The following is a 12,730-nucleotide window of genomic DNA, read 5'->3' on the forward strand; positions in this document are numbered from 1 at the left end:
ACTGTATAGATTTGTGAAAGCATGAAACGTACCTATTTGTTTCGTACTCAGTCTATCTGACAGTGGCAAACCCAGGATTTTAGTATTGTAGGTTTACATCACTTTCGAAAAGTCACTGTATGTCTGTGTAGATAAGGTTCAATCATCTATGCATTACAAATTAGCTTGCTGTGTTCGCGGTTTACTTTATTTATATTATATTTTAATACAAACATTTAATAAGTTGCTTTTTACACTCAATATTGTCAAATTTAATAGCTGGTCTTCAGTCATAGTTGAGCGAATGTATATTTTGAGAAGTTTTAGCCACATAAAACTTTATAATGCAATAGTGCAGTTGCACTGCTAACTAGAAGTGTATATATTTTATACAAAATATATAAATTTGGATATAAAGAAACCTTGTCTCAAATCATGTACTTCAACACTTCATTTAATTTTTAATGGTTTAGTTTCATTATAAACCAGACAAAATGAACGGTATTTCACTTCTATATCCATTTCATCTATGTCAACTTCATAAAATCTTGATAAATGTTTTATAGATATAATATCTTAATCCAAGTTTTCTTTGGATTTAGTACTTCAAATTATTTAACAATGTTTGAGAAATCTTCAAAACGATGTTACATTGCATTTGTAAATGAATCCATATTGACAAAGTATGACGTATTACATTTAAAATGTTCATCAGCAGACTCAATAATATTTCCTAAATTCTTTGGCGCACGGTACCCTGCTTATTATAAACATGTTTTACAATTTAAGTATATTATTTGGTGGTATGCACCAGGTGCACGATTTAAAATTATCATTTACTCGATATTTCTACTTTAATAGTTCAATACTCAGTCTTTTCACGTTTTATACATATAATACATTTATAATTATATTTTGAACACTAGGCCAATTATATGTATTATAGGGCCAGGAAATAAGATTTTAGCACTGTCAAAAAACCAAAATAATGATCAATATAAACTAATTATGACAAATTTTTTTTTGATGAATGAATTTTTATGTTATTTCTTTTTGAAAAGATTAAACATACTCAGTATTAGGTACAGACGTAAAAAAAAATACAGATTACAGACAAATCAATAATACAAGTCAACACTACACACTAATATTATAACTGCAGGAGTAAAAATATAATATTACAAGGGTCAATATTGAGAATAAATTATACAAAAATTCACTAAAGTATGTTCACTTCCATTTTTAAAATGTATGAATACTATTAGAACGTTTATTAATATTATTCATATTAATTACTAAAATGTTAAAATAACCATATTTAAATCTATAGCTTCCATATCTTGCAAATCCATTAGTATACAGGAAAATTATCCTCAGTATAATTATTTAAATTATTTATAAGCTACTTAGTTTGAAATCTTGAATCAGGTATATCAAAACATTTAAAACTAAATTATAAATTAAATAATTCACATTATTCACAATAACTTTTAATTTGAAAAACACGAGTTTTCAACTCTACTGATCATTCCTAAGGTAGTACAAAAAATATATATTTAAATATGCCAAAATTTGAGATTTTGAACAACAGCGTTATTGAATAAAAAAAGAAGTTAGCATGGTGAATCTCATTTATAAAATATATATTAGTATCCTAATATCCCATACAATACAACAGGGCCATTACTAACAGTACCAACAAATATAATTACAAGTAGGTTGTAGGTTTATTGTATAAAATATAGTAGTAAATATTGATAATTATATATATTTGTGTACTTACAATGAACAATCAATTTTTTTTTTAAATTATGAAACATGACCAAATTATTATGTTTAAGAGGACATCTCACCCGCACATATTCTCTCTGTCTTACAAAAGTACCACATAATAAATTTTCGTTCAACAGTTTCAATAGTATGCTATTAGTTTTAATATTTAGTGATATGACCTATTATCAAACTTTTAGGTAAGAACATTATCTGTGTTCTCTCGTTGGATTTTTACAATATTTTAATTTTTAGGTGAGTTATGAGTATGAAATTATTAAATATTTGAAAATGCTCATAATTGAAACTAGTGAATGAAAATTTACTATGTCGTACGTGTGTAAGACGAAGACAACACATGTGGGTGAGATGTCCTCTTAATGTTGGGCCAGGTATTTTCTTAAGTAGAAAGTACTAAAACAATGTTGAAAATAATAAATAAATTTGTCAAAAGGCATTTAATCACATAAAATTGATTACAAAATTGAAAACTATAAGATTAAAGAATATTATATTAATTACGTTGAATTAATATAGAAGATGAAAAAAAATAAACAGTGTTTTTTCTAATAAAATACCGATACAGCAATTTTGATGTGTAATACTAATTTTATTACAGTACAAAAATAACCAAGAAATCTGTAACATAAACTATTATAATACAGCACAGAAAATTTGGTTTGTTGTATTAACCAACACACGATAATGAAAATAAAATTAATAGATATTTAAAATTCTAATACAGTATCAAACTGTAATTAATGAGTAATTGAGTAATTTACAAAAATCAATCGCTATAAATCACTTACAAGCCCACAATAATAATTTAAGACATTAGGTGTTTATATGTAAATTATAATACTTCATAAAATGGTGACGTTAGTATGTAATAGTTTCAAATGGTCAGACAATTTCTCAATTCATTACAATTTACTGATAATAAATCTACTTTACAATTACATTAAATCGTAGAAAAATCTGTTCCACGATTGACGGGCAGCAAATGTTTAAAATATCCTACAGCTAAGTTCTAAATTACATATAAATGAAGTTGAATCTGAAAAAAAATTATGTGTGTTAATAAAAAAAATTAAAATTGGTAATGGTAATAAATAGGTGAAGCAATCAATAATGTTACCTTCCAAGTGCTTGAGGCAATGAGGAAATAATAGATCCATATCCTTGAGCGTTATCAAACAGCTCAAACAAAGGGGCTGCCACCAATTTGTAATTTTTCGGCACAGCAAACAATGCTAAAGAACAATCAAATTACCACATAATTTATAAACAGAAAGTTTAGTTATATAAACTTATTGAATTTACAAACAAATCAGTAAATTTAATACATAAAATAATATATTTCAATTAAAAAGAGTAACAAATTACACCTATACATAATTTTACAATTGATTTTAATGTTCGTTTAAAAACATCTGTACAGAACAAATGTACATAATAAAATTTAAGGATAAGCAGGTGTTGAATGACAACTTTGTACAATAGTTCTTAATTTGTATTTTTAAAATTTAAATGGAATTTTTTGAAATGCTTACAAATACAACATTGGAATTAATACAACATTATTTTAACTGCCGACAGAATCACTATATTTATATAATCACTTGACATTATTTTTAACAAACATATATGCCAACAATGGCTAAGTAAAAATGTTTATAAATAAATACTTTTTTTTATTATTTAAATAATCTTAGGACAATTTTAATTTTCAATGGCCTCAATAAATATTTAAATCGAAAAATAGTTTATTTAGATAAATAATCTTAAATGTAATAATTTTATTTAAAACATTACAAATCTTGTACACATAATTAGATATTTTAAAATAATTTATTGACAAAATAAACCCCCAATCAATTATTACTACACCAATATTAATTAATATACATATTAATTTTTGTTTTAATAATTAATACATATTATTACACTACTCTTTATTTATTAATTATTAACCATTTTAACATATAGCTCATAATGGGAAATTAGAACATAATATAAAGTTTAATTGCAATAAAAATAATAATTTAACTACTAAAACAAAACGAGATACACAGTAAACAATAAACATAGTTGTTAGTTTTGCTTTCCGTCAGAATCTAATAACATGCATTCTTAATATTCTAATTTTGAATATTGCAACTGTACATTCAAAAAGACATGACATTCTTGTTTAAGAATAAGTGTAAATCATATCAATTTTAATGTTTCATTTCAACAAATTTATAGGGTTTAGATTAATATATCATAATAAAGCAATCTTATATGTTGCAGCTTTTTAATTTTGTATATATTTTAGTTAGAAACACAATATAAATAATTAAGTTTTTTAACACAAATATCATAATTTAAAATTAAGATGTTACATAAAACAAAAGTATTGTGATAGAACATGAAAATGTTTGTACTTAAATTAGATATGTAGTGTATAACTTTGTCAACTATTAACCTAAACCCTAAAGTTTATTTTATGCAAAGTGTAAATTTGTTACGTTTTACATATGATACAACAACAAATTGGTTTATCGCATTCTCATGATAAAATTTCAGAAAATGGAAATAGATATTACTTAAATATTTTAATGTATACAACCTATAAACGGAACAACGTTAACAAAACTCAAATAAAGTCAGCCCACTAAGTTTGATTTGTATACAAAAAAAAAAAAACTACAGAGTGTCAACATTGTATTTAATTTAAGAATTTTACTAAATTATTATAAACCTCATTGGACCTTAAAATTTCAATAAGTAACATTCAATGTTCCTCAAACATAGAATAAAATTGGTTACTTAGATTTTTGTTTTTATAAAAGGATTTATGACTGACACCCTGTATTTCAGAAAAAAAATTTTAGATCCCAGAAAATATATTTAATTAATTATAATAGAAAATACATTTACAATGCACTTAATCCCATTTAAAAGTGCATACGTTCTTTCTTTTATAATGATCTTAATATTAATTTAAGCCCCTTTCTATGGGATTTAGTTTCAGCCGATTTAAAATCAGACGTAAACTACATAACAGTGATTAGAACAATAATCTTAAGGAACCCCTACTATGAATTTTCCTACACAATTTTCATAAAAAAAAATACATTTCTTGTATGTGATGTTTACAATCAACCAGGATGATCCTTTTTGAACCAGCAAATCATGTTGCCATTGCAAACTGTGAAATATAAAATAATATAATGTAATTTAATACAGGTCTTAGGTGATGTAATATACACGTAAGTTAAAAATAGAAAATACTCAAATTTAACTTTAGAGCATGTCAAATATGACCCAAAACATAAAATAATAAATTTAGAAATCAAACCTTAGGAAAAAAAATAAACCTCATAATAATTGTATTCTTAGAAATTACTAATTGATAAAATAATTACTCGTTATACTTATACTCACAAATTTTGGGATTTTGAATCACTAATAATTTATCTTACCTTTATCAGGTAGCTGAACTAAGAAAAGTCTTTTATGTTCCTTGGGTTTAGTTATGTGTGGTGGTATATATGGATAAGTTGGAGGTTCAAAGTTGGGTCGCCACCAATTGCCAATGGTATCTTCAACAGTCCATTCTGGCTGAACACCATCTTGTCTGCCTAAAGTCTGACATAAGCACATGAAATAAAAATATTTTGATTGTTTAGATATAGTAAATAAATGTTAAGTTACTTCAGTTAGTAATCGTTTAAGTCCTTCAACCTCATCTTCTGCAGGGTTAAGTTCTCCACCTGGCCTAAAAAAAGATTAATTAAAAATGTTATTATGTTAAGTATTAAAACCTTAATAATATATATTTGAGTTTCTTATCATTTATTTGTCATAATTGTAATTAATTATAAAATATATATAATTATTCATTTAATCTTACAATTTAAAAAATGTTGTGCCTAATTGCAATAATAAAACATGCGGCAACCCATGCTTATGAACTATTAAAACGCCTTCAACACTACGGCGCATGCCAATCTTTTCAAATTCATCACGCATTCGTTGAAATCTAGCTGGTACAGATGGGTCTTTTTCAAATAAAGGTTCTTTTGTACCAAATTTATAATTTGATAGAGGATACCTGAAACAAAAGAAATAATAACTTAAGATCAGCTTATACGATAAAATTGTATTGCTTATCATTTTATTATCAATAAGGAACACAAAATGAAATGTCACAGTAATCGTTTAATTACATAAATAGTTGATTAAATTTTGAATTTAACACAAATAAGATCTATTGTTAATGTTTAAAAGACAATCACCTATCACCAAATAAAACCAAGAGCAATTGTTTTATCTAAACATAATTTATTTTTATTAGGACACTTAATTGCAATCATATTAGACCCAGTAACTACAAAACTAGTGTAATACACAATAGTTTTCTAACATTTAATTGATGGTTATTAATAAAAAAATATATATCAAAATCCTTAGGAAACATCTGAAAGTTATCCCAATATTATGTTATACTAACAAATTTATGTGTCTGTTGAGCGATGGGCATGTAGATGATTTGACTGGTGCAGTGCGCCTAGGCCACCCGGTTCCCGGTGATGATTGAACGTTGTTCTGTACTGGTTGGCTGGTCGTTGTGCTCAACGCCATTTCCGATACCGCGTTAGTCGACAGCTTGACGGTTTAAGGTAACGACTGCGACGAAATAATATAAAAAAAATAGTACAACGATGTCTTGCACGTCTCAGCGTCAACAATACATAGTCCCCGTGGAATATATTGTTGTCATACAACTAAATGATCGATGAGGTTCGCGTACTTTTTCAATGACGATAAACTCAATGTTGTGTAGTACACAAGTACGCAACGCTCTAGAATAAATAAAAATAATAATTTAAAATTGACTACAGACGACAGGAGACCAAACGTACAACAAAACGCCGCCTCGTTCTCAATGTTCTCATATGAAGCGCACAAAATGGCGGAACGCGTTTGTTTTTGTTTAACAAACATGACCGTAGCGACGATTTAGCCGGGCATGGTTACCACGGTCTTGATTCTTGAGATTATCTATCTTTTCCATATACCGAACGATATCATGCCAGTTTTTATCATAGATAATAATCTTTTTATTATCTATGGTTTTTGTAGATTGACATCATTCACAGAATATATCATTTAACGATTTAACCATACGATACAATTATATGTATTTTGTCATGATACGGTCTATGATTTCAACACGGTCTTAGAAGATCAGCTAAGACCGTGTATTTTAATATATTTATATATCTGTGATTGGCATTGCCGAAATGATAACCGCGATAATAAATTAATAACATTTGGATACTTGATTATTATTCATTATTCAATATTCTAAAAATTAATTATTTAATAGTTTAATACCACGAATTTAGATACCTACTATCTTTTAAATATTAAATTTTCAAACCTTACTAGAAAAATTAAAGATTTTATACATTTTTTAGTACAAAATATTTGTAGCTTGTAATTTGCGTGAAAATTTATTAAAATTCAAACTTCGATGCAACTTTTACCTCTATATTTTTAATAATTTTTACAAATATAAGAATAGTTTAAGAATTTTTACCCAATGAGTAATTTTTAATTGACATTTATAGAATAAAAACTAAAAATAAATCTAAAAATTCTCATACCTGCGTAAATAGCTTAAAAAAGTCAAAATATTTTTAAAACTATACCAGGTAGAAAATGATTATATATAAACACTTATTGAACATTTTAAGGTTCTACGTTTATTCGTTGTTCGAATTATAACAAATAAAGAAATACATTTTATCAAAAACTAATTATGAGTAAAAATTCCCGTTTTCCCTTAATTGTGTTTGTTTTACTTGCGATTATGAAAAAAAAATGTTAGGAGTTTCTTAATTTCACTCCCCCAACCCAAAAGTTTTATTTGCACGATTGCGCTAAAGCCTAATATAAATCAAGTATAATATTTTACTCTTCTAACAATTTTCCTATTTAAAAGTATAATATAGTCGGACTTGGTTAACTAGGAGCCAAAGTTAAAAGTTCGAGTTGATCAAATTCGATTGTATACTTTATTAAGAGGACGTCATACCCGCATGTATTGTCTTCGTCTTACAAATGTATAAGTATAACGTATAACATAGCAAATTTTCGTTAGTATAGGATCAATTTTGTGTGATTAGCTTAAATATTAGAGTGAAATTATCAAACTTAAAGGTATGTATTATCTGTGTTCTCCTGTCGGCTTTTTACGGTATTTATGGTATTTAAATTGTTAAGTGAGTTATGAGTATATAAAATATTTATATTAAAAAATGCTCATAATTCAATTAAAAATTAAAATATAGCAAAATAGCTGACGATAGAACATTATATATTATATGGCATTATAAACATATTTTATACAAATTGGGAAATATGTTTATAGATATGAAAAAAAATATGACATGTCTATAATGACTCCAATAAGGACAATACGCCTATAGACATACCTATATTATATGGTCCACTGAAATTATGGTGTGTCTTTTGTAAGTAACATGGTAAAATGGGCTTAATCGTGATGCTAATTGCTAAAATGCTAGAGCGCAATCGTGTTACACCTTCAATTTGTAACTACCAAAAATCAACCACAAAATTGTAAAGCATTTTTACTGTCCTTCCCATAAAGTGATATAATAAATAATTTAATAATGTAATAATTATAATAAAAACAATGCATTCAGTGCTCCGCAGTCCGCTCGGAATGTATACCTATATATAATGATAATATAATAATAATGTAGCAAAAATAATTAATTTATAAGAAAAGAAAATACGTCATTACAGTATAGAATTAAATACTAATGTTTATAACATTATAATTTAGTAGATACAGACGATACAGTATTTATTTTTATATTCGGAAAATAATACAATCTGAATTTATGAATACAACAAGTAAAAGCAATAGTTATATAATGTACATGAACAGGTGTGGATACAAGGGGGGGCTATGTGAACTGAAGACTCTCCCTTAGGCACCTATTTAAATATTTCAGAACTTAAACCTAATGTCTATGCTTTTATGTTTTTGAAGTAAATTTTTTCATTTACCCCCCACCCCTCCCCTTATTTAATTTCTAGATCCGTGCGACCGCGCCTGATGTAGTGATGTACATGATGAACATACACATAACACAAGAAGCAGATGATAAGGGTAGTCATCCAGCAATGATGGAACCTTTCGATTGTATTATTAAATCAATATTAATTTAATATAGGTCGTTATTGAGGCGGCGTGGTTGGTTTTCGGGAAGAGTACGTGATGATACTATGATAGATGAGAGACTAAAGGATTATAGGGTGGTGACAAAAATGTTGAAGTTTGGAATGAAACCTGCTGTAATGTATTTTGATTAATTGATCATAAGTTACAATTTTTAAATTTGTGTGTAGACTAAAGATTCGTTTGTGATGTAGGTACCAAGGGGCTGAGACTATATTAAAATATTAGCCGAGGACGGAAGAGTGATGGGCATGGGCTGCAGAAAGGCTTGAATAATGCGGGTTTGATAAGGTTTAACACATCCCAGATTTGCATACCATTATGGTATGCATAGCCCAAATTAGACAGTAGAGACTATAGAGACTTGTATAGTATATTTTGTGTGAATTGATATCTTAGATTTTAATATAGGTACAAGCAGATGGAGGTGATTATTGAGAATTTTTCGTTTAGACTTTAAATAAAAACCCCTAGTTAATCTTTTGACTAATAAAAATCCCAACTATTTTACGTGAACCGTTGTAGGTATCTCAAATTCGCAACTCCTTAAAATGAAGGAAAGTTTTTTTTTCTGAAGTGTAAATCATACATAGAAATATTATTAGGATTTATATTAATATAATATATTAAACTTCTCAATCTCAAAACTATAAGTCTTGGTGATTTTGCAGGAGATAAGTCGAGGCTTGAATACATGCAGTATGAACTGGAGGCGAGCATAGATGTATCGTCAGCATAAGTTGCTACAGTCGTGCTTGATGTTCTTGGAATACCTGATGTAGTCGCTTCCCTGAAGAACAACTGCAGATATTGGGAAGTAAGAAAATATTGAGTTGCCTTCTCGAACTGAAAATGTTCGATTGCAGAGATAAAAGTGGCCGATAATTAGATAATAAGATGCTGGAAAGAATAATTTTAATCTGTAGAGAAGGCAATCTTGCCAAACTCTATTAAGTGTTTAGGCCACATCTAGAAAAACTCCGGGACAGCATTATTCCTTATTTTCAAATGAAGTTTAAATTTTGTCAGTATAAGTCCATATATTTCAATATTTGGTATATCATATGATTACAACGGCCAATCAGGATATTATAAATGCCATACAACAGTACGACACAATAGACGCATAGAATAATATTATTCTATTACCTAGGTACTTTATAAACAGACGATGAAGCAGCTGTAGCTGTGAACCCTACTTTAATAATTAAATAATTAAATATTATAAATTATAATGGTAGCGCATACCCATCATTCACACATTTTCATCATTTAATACTTACACAGTTCATAAAAATATATTCGTGGAATTATACTAAATTTATTTATACCCAACTATTTTAAGTAGGGCCAACCCCAAACTTGTATGCATTTGCATATTTTTATTGGTTGGTCAAAAAAATAGCTAGTTTATACCAAAATTTGTTTTATAACCTAAAGATGCTGTACACAACATTTTATTTTGCATATTTTTGCATAATATGACATTATTGCATTTTTAGGAAATATTTTAGCATTTAGTATATTTTTGTGGCATATTTAAGATCTTAAAAACTCGTTAAAGACTCAATTAAATAACTAGAAATTTCGAGAAGTAAAATCAGAGCCGTGCCGTTAAGATTTGGCGCCTAGGGTACAATTAAAAATATTCGCCCCCTATTTTAATTATCGTTATGCATTTCAATTATTTTGACGCCCCTTTAAACCATGCACCCGTGGCGCATGCCACCTTGCCCTCTCCCACGGCACGGCTTTGAGTAAAATATGTGAAGTTAGTGGTACAAATGGCACTGATATTAGATTAAAAAAAAAAAATGGTTTTCATATTCTTACTAAAATTTCTTAAGTATTATCCGGTGATGTATCCACGTTTGAAGGTATCCCAGAAGATTTGAAAAGCAACGATTTGATGTATTATAAACAGGTACCTATTACATTTATTGATGTAAAACGTTCTTTTTCGCGCTACAAAAATTTCGACGCAATCTACGCTCAATGCTGTTTGAAAACTTATCCAAATCATTAATTATTTAATACAATAAGATCAAGTAAAAATTAAAATGTTTATCATTTGATTAATGTTTTTGTTTAACTTATTATTTATTAATTATTACTTTAATTTTTTAATTTTTAATATTTTTTAATACCACACATTTTTGTAAATCATTGGCAATAATTGCATATAGTATAATATTATAATTATAATTATAGTTAAATTTATCATTTAATCATTTTTACAATAACCTTTTTTCTTTAGAGCATATTTTGGTAATATTTAGGGTATAACTATTAACTGCATACATATTTTATAGATTTATAGGACATATAATTGTTGGCCTTAATTTTAAGTAACAATGTGTTATTATCACAAAATACATTTTCGTGATTTTGGTAAAATGAAACTTAAAAACACTTATAAAAAAAATGTTCACTTATTATTTGTATTTTTTTTCTATATTAATGTGTATGAATAATATAACTTATGACTAGGAAACGGATTTTATTGTAAATACATATTTTTATTGGAATGAGATATTTTAAATCTGATAAAAAATGTGTACGATTTAGATAATTTTAATTGAAATAAACCCAAATTTATTTTACATATTTTAGTAATTTTTGAGTTTTTCATTGATTTTCGACGACCTTTAACATCATCATCCGCTTTGTCTAAAACAACAAGATATGTAATTTTTGATATTTTAATAGGAGAAATTCACCAAGGATCTCTGGAAATTGAATACACTCCTTCTGATATAGTGAATAAGAATATTATGCCCCTATCACATCTGTTATGTGAAACACGGTATTTTAGCTTATACAAAAGTATTCCAAACTGTCAAATTTTTTTATTAACAAACCTATAACAATTAACAACATGTTGTTTCTCATTGCTTTGTTCCGGAATAATATTCATAATTTTATATACCAACATCATTTGTATTACTTTTATTTAATATTACTAATTATAAAATATTTATTTTTTTGTATATTTAATACTAATAGCTACATCATAATTTGCTAAAAATTAAAAATATTGTAAAAACCAATGAGAAATTACAGATACTGTTCTTACCTTAAGTTTCATCATAGGTTATTCAATCTCATATTAAGCTAACAGCGACATAAATTTGGTTTTACTCAGTGCTCGAAATTTGCCATGTTAAATATATATTGTAGGACGAAGATAACACATACGGATTTGGTGTCTTTTTAAGAGTGATTTATATAGTGCATTCCATAGACCATTTGTGTAATCTGAGTGGGTCAGTGTTGATTTTGTGAGATAAATGTTTCATACCTATCTTAAGGAGTTGTTACGCCCGGAGTAGTTGTTATACCTAAGTAAACACTAAAATATTGAATCAAAAATGTTTTATGACTCTTTAAGAAACTGGGAAGTTATGTAAATTGTAACTTTTGGCTCTGCTGTGTCAAAAGGTTGCCGACTCCTGACTTAGGTATATAAAATATAACAATTTAAAATTATTCAACTAATAGATTAGGTTAAATTAACCTAAAAAATTAAAAATATTTTAATTGTGTAAGTTTCCCATTAATGTAATCAGTCATACAGTTCAAAGTCTCTATAAAATAAAATATATTAGGATTGCCGGTGATACAAATTCTTTATTGAAGTGAAACTTCTTTACAGAGGGTAAAAAAAATACGGCGGTCGGCATCACGACCGAAAATTCATAAAAATCGGTCCAGCCG

The 12,730-nt window shown here is 27.3% G+C and overlaps 1 protein-coding gene across 4 annotated transcripts; it reads right to left on the reverse strand.

Moving 5' to 3' along the window:
• Positions 1–1,605: 1,605 nt before the first annotated feature.
• Positions 1,606–6,795, reverse strand: LOC132931719 (cleavage and polyadenylation specificity factor subunit 5). 4 transcript variants are annotated; one of them, XM_060997671.1, is made up of 7 exons: positions 6,660–6,795; positions 6,248–6,599; positions 5,648–5,848; positions 5,449–5,512; positions 5,217–5,382; positions 2,888–3,002; positions 1,606–2,806 (listed from the first exon to the last, which is right to left on the reverse strand). In XM_060997671.1, the coding sequence occupies exons 2-7, from the start codon at positions 6,376–6,378 to the stop codon at positions 2,785–2,787; spliced, it is 699 nt and encodes a 232-aa protein (XP_060853654.1). In that variant the 5' UTR covers positions 6,379–6,599; positions 6,660–6,795; the 3' UTR covers positions 1,606–2,784. The 4 variants fall into 4 exon arrangements, with proteins under 4 accessions (XP_060853654.1, XP_060853652.1, XP_060853656.1 ...); XM_060997669.1 differs by having other exon boundaries at positions 6,248–6,700; XM_060997673.1 differs by lacking the exon at positions 1,606–2,806 and adding an exon at positions 4,869–4,942 and having other exon boundaries at positions 6,248–6,701.
• Positions 6,796–12,730: the final 5,935 nt, after the last annotated feature.

Source organism: Rhopalosiphum padi, chromosome 1, assembly GCF_020882245.1.
Source record: "Rhopalosiphum padi isolate XX-2018 chromosome 1, ASM2088224v1, whole genome shotgun sequence".
NCBI classification, from domain to species: Eukaryota; Metazoa; Arthropoda; class Insecta; order Hemiptera; family Aphididae; genus Rhopalosiphum; species Rhopalosiphum padi.